At 40.4% G+C, this 23452-nt stretch overlaps 1 protein-coding gene across 3 annotated transcripts in view; it reads right to left on the minus strand.

The window, feature by feature from the left end:
• ZNF827 (zinc finger protein 827) overlaps positions 1-23452 on the minus strand; it is a 167876-nt gene that overhangs the window by 46421 nt on the left and 98003 nt on the right. For all 3 annotated transcript variants that reach the window (XM_003790199.2, XM_003790200.2, XM_012805398.2), the window contains one exon: positions 11958-12061. In XM_003790199.2, the coding sequence (XP_003790247.1) occupies positions 11958-12061 (104 nt within the window). The remainder of the gene's footprint in view (positions 1-11957; positions 12062-23452) is intronic.

Consider the following 23452-nt stretch of genomic DNA (forward strand, 5'->3'; position numbering starts at 1 on the left):
AAAAAAAAAAAAGTTAGCTTTTATTATTTTAAATTTATTTATTTATTTTGAGACAGTCTCATTGACTAAGCAGTGGTGTCATCTCAGCTCACAGCAACCTCAAATTCTTGAGTTCAAGTGATCCTTCTGCTTCAGCCTCCCAAGTAGCTGGGACTGCAGGTGCTCACCACAATGCCTAGCTAATTTTTCTATTTTTAGTAGAGAAGGGGTCTCATTCTCACTTAGGCTGGCCAATTTTTTTGTTTGTTTGTTCTGAGACAGAGTCTTACTCTGTTGCCCAGGCTAAAGTGCTGTGACATCAGCCCAGCTCAGGGCAACTGCAAACTCTTGGGCTCAAGCCATCCTCCTGCCTCAGCCTCCTAAATAGATGGGACTACAGGCATCTGTCACATACCCCGCTAATTTTTCTGTTTTTAGTAGGGTCTTGCTCTTGGCTCAGGCTGGTCTCAAACTCCTGAGAAATCCTCCTGCCTTGGTCTCCCAGAGTGCTAGGCTTATAGGCATAACCTTGGCACCAAGCTTTTTAATATAAGACTAATGACATAGGTAATTTTATGACTAGTTAATTTATTACTATAAGTGAAAGTCACTTTTTGGGTTTTCACATTAATTTAAGTATTGAATTTTTACAAACCATCTAAAATCTTGTACCTCCATGTCCCACTTTCTGCCCACAAAAATAAACGCCCTGGCCTACTACAGCTTCTCTGGTGGTTGGTAGTTAGTTCTACATCTAAGGTGGGAAAAAGGGAACATGACAGCTCTGAAATCCTTCTCCAGTCAAGGTAAACCATTTCATTCTAAGAGGAGAGTTACTTCATGGTACAGTAGTCTTCTACAGTAGGTCTTACTTTCAAAGTCTAAAAATGTTAAGTGGAAAATTCCAGAAATAAACAATTCATAAGTCTATGCTTATGAGTAGCTGCTCTGTGTAGTGTGATGAAATATTGCACCATCCCACTTGGTCCTGGCTGGGATGTGAATCCTCCCTCAGTCCAGGGTATCCATGCTGTACATGTTACCTGCTTGTTAGTCATTGATGTCTGTGTCTGTTCCTGACACCCAGTCATCATCACCATCCTGGAGCACCCAAACGAGATGATCCTTCTCCTGACATATCATCAGAATGCCAACAGTACCCTAATGCATATCACAATGCCCACATCATTCACCCTCCCCTGTATCTCACCACGTAGGCACGGTATCATCTCGTATCATCACAGGAATAAAGGTAAGTATAGTACAATAAGAAATTTTGAGAGAGAGAAAGAGCACATTTTCATAACTTTCATTATGGTAAATTGTTTATTTCATTATAAGTTACTGCTATAAATCTCTAATTATGCATAATTTATAAATTAAACTTTATCATAGGTATATATGTATAGGAAAAACTATTCATAGGGGATCAGTATTATCCGTGATTTTAGGTGTCTACCGGGGCCTTAGAAAATATCCCCCAAGGATAAGAGAAGGACTACTGTGGTCTGAATACCACATTAGACAGAGAGATCATCTGAATTTACAAAGGGCTTGCTGTTTATCTTCTACACGTATTTGTGAATGGATCCATTTTAAACTGTGGTAAAAGACAGATCTGTTTTATAATCAAAGTCTTATGAATGTGTGTGTATCAGTCAAAGTTTAGATTTTATCTTGAGATGAATGGGAAGCCATACAGCTAGCAGTGACACAATGAGATCTGCCTTTTAAAGAGATCAGTCTGACGGCAGGGATGGAGAGAAGGAATTGAAGGGGGTGACGCTGGAAGACCAGCCAGAGCCATTGTTGCAATCCAGAAAACTAGTATGAAGAATTGAATAATGTTATTGGTAGCTGGAACTGAAAGAAAAGGATACAATTAGGAGAGATCTAGGAGGGAAGGTCAATGCAGAAGGACATGGTGACAAGACAGCTGACACGACTGTTCCTTAAATCTCTCCATAAAAAGGTGCAGCAGACACTACTGTTCCTTAGATCCCTCCATAATTTGGTACAGCAGACACTACTGTTCCTTAGATCTCTCCATAAAAAGGTATAGCAGACACTACTGTTCCTTAGGTCCCTCCATAATTACAGGATGGACATCCCAAATCCAAAAATCCGAAATCTGAAGTTCTTCAAAATCCAAAACTTTTTGAGCACCTATGTGATACTCAAAGGAAATGTCCATTGGAGCATATCAGGTTTCAGATTCTGAGATTTGGGATGCTCAATTGATAAGTATAATAAAAATATTCTGAAATCCTAAAGAATCCAAAATCTGAAACCTTTCTGCTCCCAAGCACTTCAGATAAGGGATATTCGACCTGTACCCCTTTGCCTTTACTCCCACTTGCCTGACTCCCACTTCCAAGGGCTTTCTCTGGACAGTGTAGCCATGTAGGCCACCCATGGGGTAGACCAGTGTGGGAGAATGACCTCTCCTGGGAGCAGCTTGAAGGAATGACCGACTGCATACATATGAGAGCTTTCTCACCCTCTCAGGTGTGAAACTCAAGTATGTGTCCTGCAGTGCTTCCTAGAGTCCCAGGAATTAGCCTCCAGTTGCCCACACTGGCAACCTGTTTGATAACGTGCACTTTGTAGGTGCTGCCTCTTCCTTTGCCTGGCTCACTTTCCCTTTCCCTTACCCCTATTTACTGGCCTCATCTCCTAAAAATAAATAAATAAATAAAATAAAAAAAGAAAGAAAAAGAAAAAACCTAACTGCAAACTGCATTTTTTTTTTTTTTTTTTTTTTTTTCAGAATCTGCTTGTGGGAAAACCCAAACAAATGCTTTCCAGAGTTCTGGTTTGTGCCACGATGGGGTGGTAATGATGATGCTGTCTACTAAGACAGAAAAACAGGAGAGGAACAGTTTGTTTTTTTGAGACAGTCTCAAGCTGTTCCCCTAGGTAGTGCCGTGGTGTCATAACTCACAGCAACTTCAAACTCTTAGTCTCAAAGAATCCTCTTGCCTCATTTTTTCTATTTTTGGTAGAGACAGAGTCTCACTTTTTGCTCAGGCTGGTCTTAAACCCATGATTTAGGTTTAGGATTATAGGCATGAGCCACCGCATCTGGCCTGGAGAGGAATGTATTAATTAATTTATTGATTAGGGTTTTAGAGGGAGGTATGAGGAAAGTGGGAGGCAGTACAAAGTCATACAGTGCCTACCTTTTGATTTAAAGAGCTCCAGGGCCCTCTAATTGGCATGTCTCCATGGAACACCTGGAGGGTGGTATGGAGTGCTTAATACTGAGCAAGCACAAAGACTGACCATCCTTTTGTGGCAGTATCTTTTGTTTCTGAATGTTAAATTGAGAACAGAAAAGCTAAGTATTCCACTAATGGAGACACTTTGAATGAAGGAAAACAGTGGGGAAAAAAGCTAGCCCTAGACTGCCATCCCAATAACTACATTAAAGCAAGCCATGGTGTGATGCGGGCTGTCTTTCTTACCACAGAGAGGCACTCTCGTTTGGCCTACCTATAGGAATATAGAATGGATCTGTCTGAATGAAAATAGATGGTCTAGTTTGCGAGTAGAATGACTTTTCTTTTTTTTCTACTCCGGTTACTGGAGGGCAGTTGCTGCCCTGAAAAGGAATAAACACAAAGAAGAAATTGTATGAAATGAGAATATGTATTTTTGATAGCAAAGGAATGGAAGAACATATTGTATATATAGAAAAGACCTTCCAGATTGAATTAGCCAGCCCCAAACAGAAGCCAAGGTCACTACATTGCAATTTTCAAACAAATGCTCTCCATCATCCATTACCTATACTCAAGAATTTGGCCTTTTATAGCACTACTCATTCTCAAGGCATCTGAACAGTCTTTGCAAAAATAAAAACTCAACCACAGGCATGGCTGAGGCCTTAAAAAGGGTATTTGGAACATTTTATGTGAACACATATAAATTTGCTCTGCTCAAAGGTAGACCCCAGGCCAAAGCCCAAGTGGCAAGGATGTAACCTGTGCTTGAGAAACAAAGTCCTTGACCTGGGTTTTTAGATTGGCTTTTGGAGGTTATCATTTCCTACCAAGCACAAACACGAAAGTGTTGATAATTATCTTTGATACTAAGTGACTCAAGCCATGAGCCACATGGGCAGGGATTAAAGGGGTTGGCAAAACAATCAGGTTCCCCCCTCCCCTTTATCTTTGTGCCTTTCTATAGATACCGCTGGTGAGGCAGCTAACCTGGATATAAATTTCTTTTTGGAAAAATTACCAACCCAAAAAGTCTCTGCTTGTATTTTAGCGTAGAGATCAACAATTTAATCTAATTAGTTAAATTTCTGAGAAGGGCTAACTCTGACACAAAGCTGACAGTGCCTGATGAAAAGACCTTTCCCTACAAATGGTTCTTAACCTTTTGACTGTGAACAATGCCCAGAGATGTTCAAACAAGATGTTCACTTGGTGGCATGATGCCGGTAGGCACGTTTCATTTCTGAGTGCTCTGCAGTCAAAGGGTTAATAAATAGCTCTCCTTTGGGATATACGAATGCTCCAAAGACCAAACTAGGCTAGTGGAGGACAGATGTGGGTACACAATTTTTAGCCTCAGACAACATTATCTGGATGAGGAAAATCTGTAACGATGAAACTCTGTCCCTCTAGTAAACAGCTGCACAGACTACAGCTTATCGACTGGAAGTACATCAAAAAAATGCTACAAGCAGTGTGAAATAGTTTTCAGATTTGGAACACAACAGAAAGAAGATCCATCAACCTACATTAGTTTAGGGTAACAAGTTAGTGTTACAAATGGATCTAGTCCTGCAAACTAAAAGTTGCATAGTTGAAAGAGTACTGTCACCATCCTTCCTCTAAGAGTCTGAAGCCAATGTGCACTCCTGTTGATGGCCTGAAGGTGTTCACTTGGCATCTAGACCTACCTAATTGTAAATAAGCCAATTAGCAAACGTACAAGTACCAGGTACACAGCTAGATGAATTTTCAGAAAATTAAAATTCCCCACGAACATAATCATCAGTTAGATAAAGAAACTGGAACATCCTGGTTTCCTAGAAGCCCTTCCCGCACTCCTCTTGGTCACTACCTTAGCCCTAATACTGTATCTCTCCAGAACTACTTATGGTGACTTGCCCCCTCACTGACTCTCAAACGGGGCAGCAGAATCTCAGGGGCGAAGTCCCTGGACTAGACTCTGATTTTTCCCCTATATCAATATATAATTTGGGTGCTAGAGAGAAGAAAGGAACGTGGGCTGAGGTTACAGTGCCATCGCAGATGGTGGGATTTTTCAAACAAAGGGAATACTAAAGCATCTTGGAGACCTCCTCATCTTTTTCCACTAGAAACTGGGTTATTATTAAACCCAAGTTCTCCTGCATCCCAGTCTAGAGCTGATTCTTCTGCACTGCTGACCAGATCGCCACTAAATTCAGCATTACATGTTTTATTTAACCAAACAGTTTTAACACAGCTTTGTAAAACTATTTCTGTGGACCCAGATGAACCATTACAAACTAAAAGAAACATTCTGAACTGAACTTATCAGATATCAAAGCATGAAAGGAAGAGAAAAAACACAGAGATGGAAGAGTATATAATTAGAATTACATTAATAAATAGTACTTATGAATTCTTTGAAGTCTCCTACTTAAGGGACTACTTTTTATTTCCCAACTAAAAGAAAGGAGCCCGTCATAACACCTGAAGTGCCAAGTGCTCAAGATAACCATGAGCAAACCCTGAGGAGATGTGCTCCTCTCGTTCACTGTCTGGTGACACATCCTCGGACTCAGTAGGCAGCATGACAGGGCAAAACGAAGGAAAATGTACCGTGCAGTTCTGGGTTTGAATTTGTGTGCTACCATTTATTTACCAAATATACAACTTGGGACAAGTTATTAAATCTCTTGGAACCTCCATTTATTCATTTGCAAATTGTGGACAATTCATATGTCTCAGTGAGCTGTTTTCAGAATTAAAAATGAGTTGGCATATATCCTGTGTCTGACAATTTAGTAGATTCTTGATAACTGTTAGCTTCCTTCTCTGTACAAAATGAATTTATTTCATCAAAAAGCTTAACAGGGGTGGCGCCTGTGGCTCAAAGGAGTAGGGTGCCGGCTCCATATGCTGGAGATGGTGCCTTCAAGCCCAGCCAAAAACTGCAAAAAAAAAAAAGCTTAACAGGAGTTCAAGACCAGCCTCAGCAAGAGAGAGACCCTGCCTCTACTAAAAATAGAAAAACTAGCTGGGCATTGTGCCAGTCTAGACCCAGCTACTCAGGAGGCTGAAGCAGGAGGATGGCTTATGTGCAGGAGTTTGAGGCTGCTGTGAGCTGTGATGACACCATGGCACTCTACCCACGGTGACAGAATAAGACTCTGTCTCATAAAAAAAAAAAAAAGGCAGCTTAAGTTACGAGACGATACACACCAACACCCAATGTTCTATTGTTTATCTATGACTTAGTCTGAATTTAAAAAAGAATCTGCTGTGTTTGAGAAAGGATCAAAGGAAATACTTTGCTATAATCCAGGACAGCTTTGTATCTCTCTCTTTCTTTGTCTCTCTCTCTCTCTCAGTATGAGTTGGGAAGTCTTAACACAAAGGAAGGTGACATGCACACATTAAGATGTTACCTTTTAAGCCAACTGTCTTAAAGAGGTCATTCATATCAGAAGCATGTCAGGTTGAGAGTTGCAGGTGGCACTCTAATGTAAGGCATCATTTATTTAGGTTTCAGAAAAGTATATGACATAGTATATTAGATTGATAGGCAGAGCAGAGAGAAGAAAATGGACCAAGAATAGGCCTGGGGACAAGGCAGACAATCCAAAACAGCCTTCTGATCTAACATCAAATCTTGATTGGTATACCAACTCCTGAAAGGAACTCAATTTTCCCCCTGCCTACCAAAAGAATCTTGTTTTTGTGAAGGATGCTGAAGGATTCTTCTTTTCTTGTTTGTAATGTTAAAGACAACAAAAAGAGTTTTTCTTTAAGGCAAGCTAGAAAATAATGGGGGTAGGGTTTTACAAATGTAATTGCTGATGTGTTTAAATCCAGGCTCCAACAAAATAACAAACAGAAGGATTGGTGACTCCAAACACTAAGAAAGAATTCCATGGAGACCCACATTTTCCTTCACACCCGCTCTGGTTGTGTTTTTATTTTTTGGCTTAAAACACAGCAAACATACTGGGACTTCAAAATCATAATAACACAGGATGGAAGCCCCACAGTGTTGCAAAGCAGTACAGGGATGTAAATTTTTCTCTTAGTGGCCTTTGCTTACAGAAAAACAACAGGAAACATACACAGCTGCAGGTACACTGGTAATGGGTCTACTTTCACAGAACGCCCGAGTCTCCTGGAAAACACCTGACCTCACAATCTCTCTTCTATTGATGCAAATCTTGTACCAAGTGAGACAACCAAAAATTATACAAAGTACATTAAATTATACACGGTTCGTAATTCCTATCTCCCCCATAATAGGAAAGCTCTTATTTCTTTTGTAAAATCACCACCAGTAACATTACCACCCAGAGTGCACTCAGTAATCTATTTATGGCTTTAAGAATATTCTGTCCCCACTTCCCTCCAACAGAAAGTGACAGCACCTTTTAACTCATCATTTTACTAAGGATTCCTGATGTTATCTCTGTCTAAGGCAGTGGTTCTCAACCTTCCTAATGCTGCAAACCTTTAATACAGTTCCTCATGTTGTGGTGACCCCCCATCATAAAATTATTTTCGTTTCTACTTCATGGTTGGGGGGTCACCACAACATGAGGAACTATATTAAAGGGTTGTGACATTAGGAAGGTTGAGAACCACTGGTCTACGGCATTTGCAGGAAGTGAATTTTTTTTTTTTTTCGGTTTTAGCCAGGGCCAGGCTTGAACTCACTACCGCTGGTATATGGGGCCGGCACTCTACTCCTTGAGCCATAGGCACCACCCAGCAAGTGAAAATTTCAGGCTTAGCTCCTGAGCATTCTTTGGTTCTTGGGAAAGTCAGTCTAGAAATACTGGCAACAACCAAGGCCAGGCCACAGTGAAGTTCTGTGTTTATTCTGTTTCTCTGGGATGGTGGCAGCTGTGAGTTTTCAGATACCATCTGCTGAAGGCAAATGTCTAGTTAACTGTGCTATTCTCAATCTCTGCACAGTCCACAGTTCTACCAACCTCTCCCTATTCTGTTGTCCCCCTCACTGCTGGCTCCATTCTCCAACAGGCCAACCACAACACACTGAGTGTCCTACGGATCCCCTTGGCCCCAGCAGCTGCTGTTTCTTAAAGGATACTTCCATCTGGCACCTCCCCTGCCCAGTGGTCTTACTCTGAAGGTGTTTGGAACAGAGTGTCTTCCCACTGATAGTGGGTATAGATTAGAAGTATGAACCAGTATAGAACATACTGTTGAAGTAATGTTTTTGCAGCACTTACAAGGGATTTGGAACTAGGCAGATTCAACCTCATTAAAAATGGTCTCCAGCATTGCTCATGCCTGCAATCTTAGCACTCTAGGAGGCTGAAGCAGGTGAATTGCCTGAGCTCATGAGTTTGAGACCAGCCTGAGCCAGAGAAAGACCTCATCTCTAAAAAATAGCCAGGCAATGTGTCAGGTGCCTGTAGTTCCAGCTACTTGGGAGGCTGAGGCAAGAGAATCACTTAAGCCCAAGAGTTAGAGTTTGCTGTGAGCTGTGATGCCATAGCACTCTACCAAGGGTGACAAAGTGAGACTCTGTCTCCAAAAAATAAATAAGTAAATAAATAAATAAAAATAAAAATTCCACTAATTGGGAATCTGAGATAATTCTCTGGGCTGACATTTATCTTTATATTACTTGTAGAAAGAATAAGTTTGCTGAGTAAATAAAGGATAGAAATATTTTAATGGTAACATTTTAAGTTACCTAAGAGAAGATTTCTAAGGATTTTGAGACTTTCATTTATATATTAACAAGGAATTATTTTCTACGTGGTCACTAAAGGTAGCCATCTCCTTTCTAGCTTCCACATTTCTGCACAGCTAGTATCATTCCCTAATTCAACTTGCTTAGAGCAAAGCTAATTAGTTTCCCAAGCCAGTCAAACTACCCTTTGTCTGTTTCTCATACTGCCCTCCTCCTCTGCTCTGTAATCCAGACCATCAGTGCTGCCCTGGAACTAGAAAATTGCCACTGGGCTCCTGTCCCTTGTGCTACCCGATACCCTCACACCCCATACTCTCCAATGGTTCAGCAATCCACTACCCAACTCACTTCCCAAAATTTTCTCTAAGAATCCAAGACTCTTATGCCCCAGAACTATAATTCCCTCATATGCAGCTTTGATTTCCCTACCTTCAGCACTGCGTGTAGCAGAGTACTAAAATAAATACAGGTCCACAGCATCTCTCTGAAACCCTTGGCGTCAGATGTGTTTTGGGATTCATGCTTATTTCTGATTTCAAGATGATAACATTATATGTAACATCCCAGTGGGCTTAGAACAACACTTTGTAATCAAGTACATTGATATTTCTGTAACAGAATATATAAATTTCACCCTTGTTAAAACACATAAAGGCTATAAACAGCCTCTTAGTAGGTTCTGCCACAAAATAGTTTATTAAAAAAATTTTGATTGGTTGGGCTTTTGGGATTGTGGAATTGTGACTAAGTGAATGAAAACCTATAGTAGGTATATAATGGTGCCTTTTATCACTGTCTAGACTTGAAAGACATACATTTTCTTTAAAAGTCTCCCTACTGCTAACTTTGGTTAATTTAGACTGGTTTTCTCCACATTAGTCCAAAGTGTTGAGGCTTTCCTTACCAAAGTCTTCACATTATGAGAATGTCATTATCGCAAGGTTGTCCCTATCAATTTGAATTTTTCTAATATTAATTCTATTCCCAAAGCATTTCACTTTGCTTACTAAAAATTAAAAGTCCCTTTTTAGCTGTTTATTTTAGAAAATGTAAACACAGTCATTTTGCTTTTCTCTGTCTCAAGAAAGTCTTTGTTGAAATATAGTAGATTATCCTTCAGCAGAGTGGATTTACATTTTAAAAATTTCAGTTATTGAAGCCAGTAGATGATCTAATACATACTCACATAAGAGAAAAACTCAAAATCAATTCAAGGTGGGGAAAAGGGAGGAGGAGGAGGATTGGGGGTTTTTATTTTATTCATGGTTTTTATGGCACACCTCTTGGAGGTGGGGCACAACTGTAAGAGGGACTTAATCTAACAAATGCAAGCAGTATAACCTAATTCTTTTACCCTCAATGAACTCCAAGCAATAAAAACAAAACAAAACAAAACACACAAAAACACATACATTTTATTCTTTAAAAAAAAAAAAATCACAGTTATTCTGACCGTATCCCCAAAATAAGAGTTAAACCATCCGAGTGTGAGTCTCTCTAATGTGTAACATAAATCTTTTAAGCAAATCACAGACACACCCCCCACACAGTTAAACATGTACGGAAATTACTCTTTCAGGTTAAATTTTAACTTGAGCAGTAAACCCTTTTTTAAATATGGCCAAGACAAACATTAAGCCAGCAACACAGGGTTCGTATATACATCATGGGATACTCGCTGTAGGGGGTCACAGCACTCTCACAGGCAATTCCTAGGCAGTTATTTTGACATTAGAAAGTCACAATCCATCAACTTAACAGCAGTGCAATAATTTTGGGACCAGGGAGACGGCTATTCAAAATGACACGGTGGGAAGTAAACAGTAGTTCCAAGAGCCCTGGTTTGAGTACGAGGACATAAACGAAGCAGAATTTCCATTGTGTAATGTATTTTTGTGTAGGCATGTTATTTTGCGGGTGAATAGAAAAGCCCTGCCTGCAAAGCTAAAAAGCATGCAGGTATCTGCACTCTCTGGCTGGCTGTGGACAGGAGGAGAAGACAGATCTGCCATCACAAGACTAAAGACCAACAAAGAGACGTCCTTCCCCAACTGTGGTAGCAAACCACTTCCAATGACCTCTGACACCCAGAGCCAAAATTTCAGATAATACTTGATTCTTTCTGTACTGCAAATTAGTAGGATCTCCAGTACCCTGTAATACAGGGCTCCTTGGGTGTGGCGGATACCCAGTTTTTATTCTTGAAGGGGATGTGGGCCTAACAGCCCTGTGGTGAGCCCCACATGCACACACACGGACTTGGTCTTCCCCTCTGCTCTCCCGGACAAAAGGATGTCAGCAGAGGCCACCAGGTGCATCTGGGATTCTGGGAACAAAGGTAACAACTGCAGGAAGTTTCCCAGCTGTTGAATTGAGGGAGGGAGTAGTGTGGGGCGTGGGGAGTGAGTAAAGACTACAGTGCAGTGGTTCTCAAATGATTTTATTTCATAGTAACACACACAAGCCCTGAAATATGGCCGTGTTGTTGATAAGGGGGGAAATCCTTCCTTTTGCTAAAGAAGAGAGAAATGAAAAAGGAAGAATGGTTAAGAAATTATGTATTGATGGCTGAGATGGTAAAAAGGAGCATTAGATGGACACAAGTAGACACTATGGCTAAGAACAGAGATGGAATCTAGGTGGTAAGATTTTCCTAAAAAGCTGTGCTGCTTCCATGGAAACCAAAGTGGTCCTGTGGCAGCTCACACCCCCTGGGGTCATGACATGCCCTCCCCAATATTCTCGGCTGCTGCCTGACATATTGACTTCATCCAAAGCAAATTATTTTCAGGTCATGCTTGGCTATTTTAAAGAAAAATAAATTCACTATGTGGACAAAATACCAGCAGGTAAAAAACAATGGATGATTAAAGCAAAAATGAAGGGTGTATTACTATCGACATTTTATTTTAAAACACCTTAGAGCTGTTTCTCCCACTTCTAAAACCTACCATTATGTGAACACCTACAACACAGAGCCGAAAGAATCCGAAAATTCACACACTTCAGAAAAGTAATTCTTAAGGAACCAATAGGCGAAGCAAAGTCAATAGTTTCCATACCTGGAGCAGATACTCTTCCATGAAGCACAGAGTCACTGGGCAGCAGATCTTTTGAATTAGAGGTGAATGGTGATTGTCTAAATGTATCTTCTGAAAAGAAAGGGCTGGGGTGGGGGAGGAGGAGTGAGGTTTAGTAAATTGAAGTTATTTAAGACACCCAGAGCATCTGGCCCCAAATACATACATATGCAATATTGGATAAGCTGTTGTTCTAAATGGTGTTTAGAGAATATAAGAAGATTATGTTTAAAATGGAGAAAGAGAAAAGACATTACATCAGACAAGTGCCATCTGTACATTCTGCCTATTGGTTTTATATTCGGGGTGAATATATAAAACATCATCTTTGAAACACTGAGCCCTGGACCAGGAAGAGCCCGGAGGAGGGCAACTAAGCAGCAGTCTTGCTCTGCACCTTCTGTGAGTGTGCTGTGCCTGGGGGAGGATAGGGGCTGTCTGTGGAGATGGAATTGTCCTCCAAATGGCTCACCCATATTCATCACATGGCCCTCTCAGGGACCAAGAGCACCACATGAGAAGGACAGACAGCTGGAGTCAAGGATTGCTACACTGAAGGAAACCTCTCACTGGTCCCCACAGAAACTCAACCTCCAACCCGGAATTCTGTTGATTCTGAAAAAGTTAAAACTAGAAAATACAGCTATCAGAAGGCAGCCCAGGAAGCACCTTTATTTAACATGAAAGGGAAGTGCTGATCTGAGTGACCCTGAGTGACCCAGCTAGAACCAGAACCAGGGCAACCAGACATCCTGCTAGGGTGTCCCCTTATGCTACAGCCACAGTGAAGACAAAGGTTTGGATGCTTTTAATTAGAGGATTATATCTCAGTCACAGCAGCCATCTTCTGGACCTCTAAAATAAACCGTAAATAAGTATTTCAATCACATGTGAGAATCTTGGAGCATGCTCATCAGAATCAATCCAGAAAACAGAAAGCTCTGTTTACAACTGAGGCAATTCAACTGCAGGAACTGGGTACCCAAGTGATAGAGGGGTAACAGAGCTCAGAGATAAGGAACAGGAGGAAGCCACCACCACTCTGAGGCTGGAAGGACAGAATGGGAAGGTGAATTGAATCTGGAGACTGAGGCCACCGGATGGGAGCTGGAGCCCCAGAGACTGCTGCTGCAGAGGTGAGAGGGAAGGGAAAATCCCCTGCCTTCGGCAGGCCCTGCCCCACCTCCCTCTGGGGCTTCTGAATGGCCAAGTCTTTCCAGAAGGCTTCTGAATGGCCAAGTCTTTCCAGAAGGCAGGGAAACACAGCCTGGAGGGATCTCTCTGAGGCAAAAACATCACGTCAGGGGAAGAATAGCACATCTTAAGGCACAAAGCTTAGGACTCCCGGACACAAGGCTATGGTTACTAGTATTAACAATTAAAAGGGAATATTGAGATGAAAATGGAAGAGATACACAGGATTATATATACAGCTTCAAGTACAGATGTAGGGTCTTGCTCTGTCACTCAGGCTGGAGTACAGTGGCTCCATAATATCTCATTACAGGCTCTAATTCCTGACCTTAAGCCATCCTCCTGTCTCAGCTGGGTCTACAGGAATAAGTCACCACACTTGGGCACATATTGGGTGTCCATAACGTTCGTGTGTGATTTTAAATAGCTGTTGGCTATTTTACATATTTTTAGGTCAGGCACAGTGGTTCACACCTATAATCCCAGAATTCAAGGAGGCCAGGAGTTCCAGACCAGCTGGGCAACAGAGTGAGGACCTGCTTCTATAACACGATTTTTTTTTTTTAATTAACTGAGTGTGGTGGCATGCACCTGTAGTCCCAGTTACTTGGGAGGCTGAAGTGGAAGGACTGTTTGGTCCCAGGTGGGTGGCTGCAGTGAGTTACAACTGTACCACTGCATTCCAGCCTGGATGACACAGCAAGGCACTCTTATTAAAAAAAAAAAAAAAAAAAAATATATATATATATATGTAATACACAAAATATTAAATTAAAAATATTCTTGAAATACATACAAATAGTTTTGTATGATTGTTAAGCTAGACTTAATGCAACTTTATATGGCATGGCTTTTTTTTAGATGTTAAACACAAGAAATTTAACTAGGTTTAAAAAATGAACCAGCTCTAGGCCAGTAGGAAATGAGAAGTGGACAGAAGGGAAGGGGTGGATACCTCTTGTTTTATACAAACGTCTCCTAACTCACAAGTAATAGAAACTCTTTAAAAGATAAGGCAGTGTAGCAAGGTGGCTAAGTTCAAGCACTCAGGAGTAAGTGGCTCTATCAGTAACAACCATGTGACCTTGTGCACTATTTAACTTTTCTGGGCCTTCATTTCTTGTTTATAAAGTGGCATGTTAGCAGTATCTGCACCTCACAGAGGAGGTGTGAGGATTAAATAAGAGAGCTGCTGGACTGTGTTTTTCAGAGTGCCTGGCAAACAGTAAGGGATCCACAAATACGAGCTGTTTTAAATTTGTATCTCTGTGTAGCCCAAAAGGAAGCTTAGGTTAATCAAATATTCCATACAAGCTAACAGAAAGTATAGTCTCCTTTATACAAAATCCTTTACAAAGTGAATAAAGAAAGGACCACTTTGATTTTGAAGAGTTAGCTGCAGGGAGTAGGGTAGAGAATTAGGCTAATTTTCAACTCTTTCATAAAGAAAACTGCTAAGGATCAAAGAACTTTGAAGGAAGTAGAGGCCTTGGAGGATTACTGGTGAAACCAGAGTATAAGACTTCTCAATTCCCACATCTTTAGCTCTGAAGCTTATGCACATGGTGACAATGACATCCTCGTGACTTAAGTGGACAGTTCACATGGGAAACACCATGGGTAGAAGGCTCTTGGGCACAAGATAAAGGCCAACAAATAGGCCTTCCTCTGACTGTGACTCTGGCCATAGAAATTACCTTGAAATCTTTGACTTAGTGGGGCTCATGGAAATGTTTGTACTGAAATGTAGAGCCTTCCATTTGGGAAGAGCAAGAGTCCCCTAAAGGATATTTAGAGATATCATTGCCATACAGAAACATGCACTGCCTTCATTAGCCCAGTTTTATTTATTTATTTATTTAGCAGTTTTTGGCTAGGGCTGGGTTTGAACCCACCACCTCCAGCATATGGGGCTGGTGCCCTACTCCTTTGAGCCACAGGTGCCACCCACATTAGCCCAGTTTTACAGTAACTCTTAAGTTAACGCTCACAACCTGCCAGGCGCTGGGAACACAATGGCCAACAACACTGGCTATGGAGAGATGAACTGCAAGGTGGCTGATGCTGTGGAGGAGAAGCATGCAGTGTCACCATGGGGCCTGGCCTGGCCAGTGAGCCCCAGGAAGAGCTTTCCTGAAGAAGCCACCACTGAGCTGAATGGAGAGGAGAATCAGCAGGTTTTAAGGAGCTGGGGGACATAGCCCTAGCACAGCAAGAGAGCACAGCCAGTCTGCAGAGATGGAAGGAGGTCTAGTGTAGAGGGAGATGAGGCTGGACCCCCGTGGGCAGGGATCATGGCTTTCTCCCAGCAGTAGTGGAAGCACTACAGTGTGTTAAGCTGGGGGGTAACAGAATGGGGCTTCAGTTTCAAGCAGCTCTACCTGGCTATAGTGGGCAGCAAGGCCTGGCGGGCTTGCAGAAGACAAGGCATGCAGCCAAGCAGCAGCCCACATGGGACACAGTGACGCTGTTGGCCAGTGCTACAAGCCAGCAGGTACACATGCAGCTGGAAGAGGAGTCTGAAAGAGAGGGCAGGCAGAGACCACAGGTTCATTTAGAAACAATCTGCTCCTAGGTTTCTGGGTGAAGCAGGTAGAGGCTGCGGGGCAGGCAGTAAGCTGAGGACAACCCTGGGGTTTTGTTAATTAGTGCAGTGGGCTGGTCCTGCATCTTCACAAGTGCAGAATCCACTGATGTCAGGAGTGGGGCCCTATTATCACTGAGTTACTCAGCAGAAATTGAATTGAAAGGCAGACAATCACTGAGGGAAATACCAATCCAGATAATTTTCTATCCTGGATGCCAGCTTTATCCTGCAAAGAAAAGGAAAGACTTCTGAGAGGGCAGAGAATTAGAAGGGAGTCATGCCGAATACGACAAATGCACAAAAGGGCTGGCAATGTTTTTAGGGGGGCCAGGAATCAAGGTGGCTTATGCCTGGTGTAAGGTTTCACTACAAATATTAGGGTAACAGGGCCCCACTCTCAGGCCAAACACACAGCTGCAAGGCTCTGCATTTGAATCCATCAACGCAGGGACACAAGGAGCACGGTAGCTCAGCACTGACTTTGTAATTGGGAGGATCTGAGTCCAAATTCTGTATTTGCTACTTAATAGTTAAGTAACTTTCATTAATCTTCAGTTTCATCATAGTAAAAGCGGTTTAAAAACATCATAGGGGTGCTATAAGGGTTAAAATAGATATTTCATGATTCAAATCTTAGTACACAGTACATGCTCAATAAAAAACAGTAAGTAACCCTAAGGATCTGGCCCAGCTTTATAGTGCTTTGTGGGCTCAGCTCTCATAGCACAGTGGTTATGGTGCCAGCCACATGCACTGAAGGTGGCAGGTTCGAACCCGGCTGGGCCAGCTAAATAACAGCTAAACAACTGCAACAAAAAAATGGCTGGGCATTGTGGTAGGTGCGGTAGTCCCAGCTGCTTGAAGGGCTGAGGCAAGAGAATCACTTGAGCCCAAGAGTCTGGGGTTGCTGTGAGCTCTGATGCCACAGCACTCTACCCAGGGAGACACAGTGAGACTCTGTCTCAAAAAACAAAAAACAAAAACAAAATAAATAAAGTGCTTTGTGTGCACTAACTTCACTCAGTCCTCACAAGAAGGGTACAGGGGTGGCTGCCATATTACAGTAGTCCCCCCTTGTTACCTATTGTTGTTAGTTTCTTATGGTGCCTAATTTATAAATTAAACTTTATCAAAGGTTTAGCATAGGAAAAAACAATATACATAAGTTTTCTGGGAAATTTTGAACATAAACCCCCCCCCATAAAGGGGGACTACTGTATTATTCCTATTTTACATTTGAAAAGACACAGAGAAGTTAAGTAATTATTACTCATGCCCAAGAGCTGAGCCAGGATTTGAACTCAGGTAGGCTGCTTCACCATCTGCCCCTTACCCACTCAGTGGCACTGCCTTTTGGGTGGTCTCTCAACACTTAGTAAATTCATGGACAACAGAGACCCACAAATCCTGGAACAGAGAGAGCAAAAGGAAGAGAGAGAGGAAAGGTGGAAAGGCGGAAGGGGAGGGGTGGGATGAGGGGGCACCTTTTCAGTATGAAGGATCCTGGATACCTGAGGAAAAACATTTTCAATTGAGAATTAGAGCAAAGGAAAATGCCTTCAGTCTTTACTTGTTTCTAGAAGTTAAGAAATGCCCAATTCTCTAAACCTTCTGCTACCCATAGATCCAATTTGTAATTTTAAACATTCTCCACTGCCTGTACCTGCAGGTTTGGATTGCAAGTTGCCCTCCATTACTAAGCCTTAATGAAGAAGGAAGGGTAACAAATTCATGGTCTCATTAGAAGTAAGGATAACTATCTCAGCACACATACGGAGCTCACGGTGCCACGACAGCTACATAGACATCTGCATATTAATCTTTCCGCTGCTCAGGTCAGCATCATGGTTCAGGAAGGAGGAAAACCAAGCCGGGAGCATGCCTTGCAGGTCATGTGCTGGCTTGATAGAATCAGCTCTCCAATGACCCAGGTCATCCTGAACTCTCTGCTCATGTTCTAAGACAGTCATTTTCAACTGGTATGCCACTGCCTACTGATGTGCCACAAAAATTTTTAAAGATCATTAATTAAATTATTTTTGAAAGAAGTTCAAAACATAGTAGGTATATTCTTCTTTTTACTCTTTTATTGATCAACATAATTTAAGTGTGCCATGGAAGTTTAACTATAAGTTCAAGTGTGCTGTGAGATTAAAAAAAAAGGTTGAAAAACACTGTTCTAAGAGGACACAGGACACTACACCTGTAACTTTGAGTTGGGCAAGGTCATTTTATCCTCCCTGACCTCACAGTGACTACAGAGTGCGGTAGCCTACCCATTTCCTGCAGATGCCTGGCTCTGTGGTGGCAGGGCACCTCGCCAAGTGGTGGTAAGGCTGGCATCTTGTGTATGGACAGCTTAGGGACGGTCAGTGTTAAGAGTGGATGGTGAAGAGGGAAGTTCCAGAAGGTACCCGACACATCTCAGGGAGGAAAACAATTCATAAAATAAATCAGACTTGATGATGTACTGTGAAACATGTTTGTACCATCTTTCAACGGATAATTTAAGTTGGTTACCAATTATTCCAGAAAAGAAGCCAGTTTGTGAATGCCATATGGCCCTTGTTTCTGACTCTCCAGCTGCCTAATTTTCATCATTTTATTATGAGAAAAAGCCCCTTCATCAGAAAGTAAGTTAAAAAAAAAAAAGGTGGGGGGAGGCAAAATTGTGTAAAAAAAACAACTCGGGATTTATTTCTGGTTAATATTTGTAAAATTGACAGAGAAGGAGACCGACACTAACAACTAATGGAGAGGGGACCATCATTTATTTTCTCAACAAAAGCAACATCTAACATTACCAGATATTCCTTTTGGCCCTGGACAAAGACCACCTGGAAGACTTGGTTAATTCACATAAATGTTCAATACATATTCGGTAGCAACATTTGGAAGTTGATGATATGTACTTCAAATTGCCCAAGTCCTCCATTACTTTATGTGGGTTTTGTTACTTAAAAAAGATAAATCTTATAAAAATTTTAGCAATTTGAGTTTCTTTTCTGGAATAAAGTGAAATAGATGTTGAAAGTGTATTTTTATTTTTCTCCTGTAGAAAAATCTAAGGCCTAACATATGAAGGGGCAGTGCTGACTGGACAACTCTAGCCCTTAGATGGCAGGGGCTATGAGGTCAACAGCCTGGGCTGCAAAAAGGAAAGATTTACAATAAATAATAAAACAGTACATAAAAGATTATGGCTCTAAATAGTGATACATTTTGCTAAGTGCTGACTGTGGCACAAATATTTCCACCTTTAACATCTGAGGCCTAACACAGAGCTCTGTTTCATGCACAACAGAAGTCCTTCTACTTAAAAACCACCCCTCCCTTTCCAGGAGTCTTGTGGTTGAGTCTTTGGGATTCTCTAAATATAAGATTATATCTCAGGATTTAAATCAATGTCCACAAGTCAGTAGCCTTTGTATATGCCAGTAACAGCCAAGATGAGAAGCTAATTAAGGATATAATCCCCCTCGCAGTATTTTCAAAGAAAATGAAATACCTAGAAACATATCTAACAAAAGAGGTATATTCAATTCATAAATAAAACAGACTTGATGATGTACTATGAAGCATAGTAATTGAAGGACCTCTATAAAGAAAATTATGAAACCCTAAGGAAAGAAATAGCAGAAGATATTAACAAATGGAAGAACATACTATGCTCATGGCTGGGAAGAATCAACATTGTCAAAATGTTTATACTTCCCAAAGCAATCCAAGATTCAATGCCATCCCCATTAAAATACCAGCATCATACTTTCAAGACTTGGAAAAATTAATTCTTTGTTTTATATGGAACCAGAAAAAAAACCATACAGCTAAGGCAGTTCTTAGCAATAAAAATGAAGCCAGGGGCATCAGCCTACAAGACTTCAGGTGATACTACAAGGCTATAGTGATCAAAACAACATGGTACTGGCACAAAAATAGAGACATAGACATCTAGAACCGAATAGAAAACCAGGAGATGAAACGAACATCTTATAACCACCTAATCTTTTTTTTTTCTGCAGTTTTTGGCCGGGGCCAGGTTTGAACCCGCCACCTCCGGTATATGGGGCTGGCGCCCTACTCCTTGACCCACAGGCGCCACCCAAACCACCTAATCTTTGATAAATCAAACAAGAACATACACGGGGGCAAAGAATCCCTATTCAATAAATGGTGCTGGGAGAACTGGATATCCACATGTAAAAGACTGAAACTGGACCCGCACCTTTCTCCATTCACTAAAATTGATTCAAGATGCATAAAAGATCTAAATTTAAGACATGAAACAATAAAAATCCTCTATGCAAGTGTGGGGAAAACACTTGAAGATATCAGCCTGGGGAACTTTATGAAGACTTTTGTGGCAATTGCAATAACAAAAATAAACAAATGGGACTTAATTAAACTCAATAGCTTCTGTACGGCTAAGGAGACAACAACCAAGGTAAACAGACAACCTACACAATGGGAAATGATATTTGCATATTACGAACTGGACCAAAGCTTGATAACCAGCATCTACAGAGAACTCAAATTAATCAACAAAAAAAAGAGCCCACAATCCCTTCTATCACTGGGCAAGAGAAATGAATAGAACCTTCTCTAAAGAAGATAGACAAATGGCTAACCAGCATATGAAAAAATGCTCATTGTCCCTAATTATCAGAGAAATGCAAATCAAAACCACCTAAGATCTTACCTAATCCCAGCGAGAATGGCTCACATCACAAAATCTCAAAACTGCAGATGCTGGCATGAATGTGGAAAGAAGGGAACACTTCTACATTGCTGGTGGGACTGTAAACTAATACAACCTTTTTGGAAGGAAGTATGGAAAATCCTCAAAGAATAAATCCCCAACAAAACAAAACAAAACACAACACCCCTTCCACCAATGAAACCAAAATGTTACAGAAATTCTCACCGTGATGGCAATAACAAAATGAAACAAAACAAAAAGGAAAAGAAGGTGGATACAGGATGTAAAAGAAAGTTAAGAAAATAGCTTTGTTTAGTAATGACACAATAATTTTAAATGGAGCAACAAAGAATAATTTTTTTTCCTTTTAAAAGATAATAGTAACAACTTTTCAAGATGAAACTTGCGAATGGCAAACAAGATTAACAGAATGGCAAACAGAAAAAGATTAACGTTAACCAGTTTGATGAAAATATTTCAAATTGTATATGAAAACACCACACTGTACCCCATGATTGCATTAATGTACACAGATATCATTTAATAAAAAAAAAAAAAAAAAAGAGGCGGGCCAGTGAGAGAATGCATGGACATAAATTCCGACTCTGTCCCTTTAGAGCTATTGACCATGGGCAAGCTTATGTGCCTTTTTTTTCCTTTATAAAATGGAATATGGTTTTTCTAGTTATTAAGGATTGAATTACTGTGTGTAAAATGCTTGAAACAGTATACAACTTAACATGTATGTAATCTGATGGCACAGCATAAAAAAAAAAAAGAGAAAGATTAAACAAAGAAGGTGAAGACTCTGCTCTGTAATCAGTTTTAAACTCAATACTCAAGGATGGAAAGGTGGATAAAAGTGGAATAAATTCTGTTAAAGGTAAAGTGTTTCTGGCAAATCATCCTGAAGTGGTATTTCTGACTTCTATCTGTACACAGACAAGTTTCCTTAGTGAATAATAATTTTTAAAAAGATGTATTTTCAAGCACTTGATTGTTTATTCAGCTATGTGTCAAGCAATCTAACAGGGCTTCCATATTTTTCCCGAGACCTAGATAAGGTATGTCCAAATGAATTTAGGTTAATTTTTATTTTCTTTTGTTTTACTGTAGGAAAAGTTAAGAACAAATTGTCTGAGTTCGCTATGTCTGAGAAGCTGTGTATTGCAAAAGGAGAACTGGAAGTCCTGGTCTGGCACAGAAAGTTCTGTGGGAATGCATGTGTCCTCTCTGTAGCGGCCACCTCTCCTCAGCAGAACACAGCACAGGCTCCCTCTCTAGACGGCTTTCTAGTCTTCTCCGGATAGGAGGAAGGGCCTCCCTCGTCTCTGCTCAGCATAGGTTTTCCAGTCACAGCAATACTGGTTTTTAGCATTGATAGATCGTTTCATTTTTTAAGAACTGAAATACCATATATTTGCCTAAAACCACTGAACCAGACTTTTAAAAACTCTTGACTTCTGAACCACTTAAGACTGTGAGACACACTCCAGGAGTTACACACGGAAATTAACATTTTGAAGTGAACAGGAAGCAGTAGTTGAGAAAACAATCTTCCATGCTCCCAAAAGCCACAAGAAGAGATGAGCATGAAAGACCAGTTATTCCAAAAATAACTCTTACTTTAGTTGAAAGACTTTCTGAATATGTGGCCCATGCATGTGACAGAATCAAAATGCAAACAGGTAACTTCTATGTGGAATCTTCATGTCTATATAATGAAATTAAAGGAAATGAGAACTGGAAATGTTTTCTTTGAACAAAAGCTGGCTTGCTAACAATAACAGATTACAGTCCTTGCCAAAGAACAAAAAAAGTACTTTTTTAAAGCTTCTTAGACATATAAAATAGGAAACATGGGATTATTTGAAGATAAGGAATGAGGGAACTATTTGGATGTTGTATCTATCTTCTCAGTATTTATTTTCTCAAGTACTTTAAGGTCAAAAGAAACTTTTTGAGAAGTTAGAATAGACTACATGAAAACATGCTCACAGCTCAATAACAAAAGCACTGTCATCACGCTTTATTCTTGGCTAAAGATTAACATTATTTCATTTTTCAACTTAATTTTCATGATTAATGCAATTTTCTTCATTTTTAGGTAATGCTTACTTTGTTTTTCTCAAATATTAATTTCGTTAATTTATTTGCTAAATATTTAGACAAGAGTAACAGATACTTAATATTCCTTTTAAAATATATTTTTATATGTTTTATAACATATTTACGTGGTTATATTTGAAGTATATTAAATGCTTAGTTCTATACATTTTTGCAAAAGAATTCTGAACACTTCATAAAATAAAGTGCCAAGATTTTATACAGGTATAATCAATAATATCATGTGACCCAAAGAAGAAAACCCCCAAATGGTCATTTTATTCTGGGATAGCAATCACTCTCTCAACCCAGGACCATGTGTGGCTTTCCTAACTTCCAGTGTGGGCCCTTAATTTCATTTTCGAGGAGAGATTGTATAACTACTGATTCTCAAATGTTCCCAGTTATTAACACGTTAGTATAAAAACCAGTGTCAGTTTTCTTACTAACTTTCTTGTAGTCAATTATAAAGGCAATGCACAATGAAAGAAAACACAGTTTTGATAATATTCGTGAACACTGCCCTCCCCTATTCAAAACCACAGAAATGAAGATTCCTCTTCCTAAATGATTTTATTTACTTATTTATTGTAATAAAAAGAACCCTGAGTGGCAGGTCAGGAGAGAGAGCTTCAGATTAAAATGACCATGAATCTTTGCTCTGATCATCTGAAACAGAAAATTCCTTGTTTAAACTTAGAAAGGACATAACAGGGACCTCCTGTGACCCCAGAAGGCTAGGCCTAGAAACCCAGCCATCAATCATTTTGGGCTCACACATTTTCAAAGAAAGAAGGACTGTAGTGAATAAACTTGAATTAATCTCTATACATTGGCAAGCTTCTGCTGGGACATTTATCTAAAAATTAAGCCTGGCACTGCAGATTCAGT

Source organism: Otolemur garnettii, unplaced genomic scaffold, assembly GCF_000181295.1.
Source record: "Otolemur garnettii isolate 467f Iridium unplaced genomic scaffold, OtoGar3 scaffold00041, whole genome shotgun sequence".
Classification (NCBI taxonomy): Eukaryota; Metazoa; Chordata; class Mammalia; order Primates; family Galagidae; genus Otolemur; species Otolemur garnettii.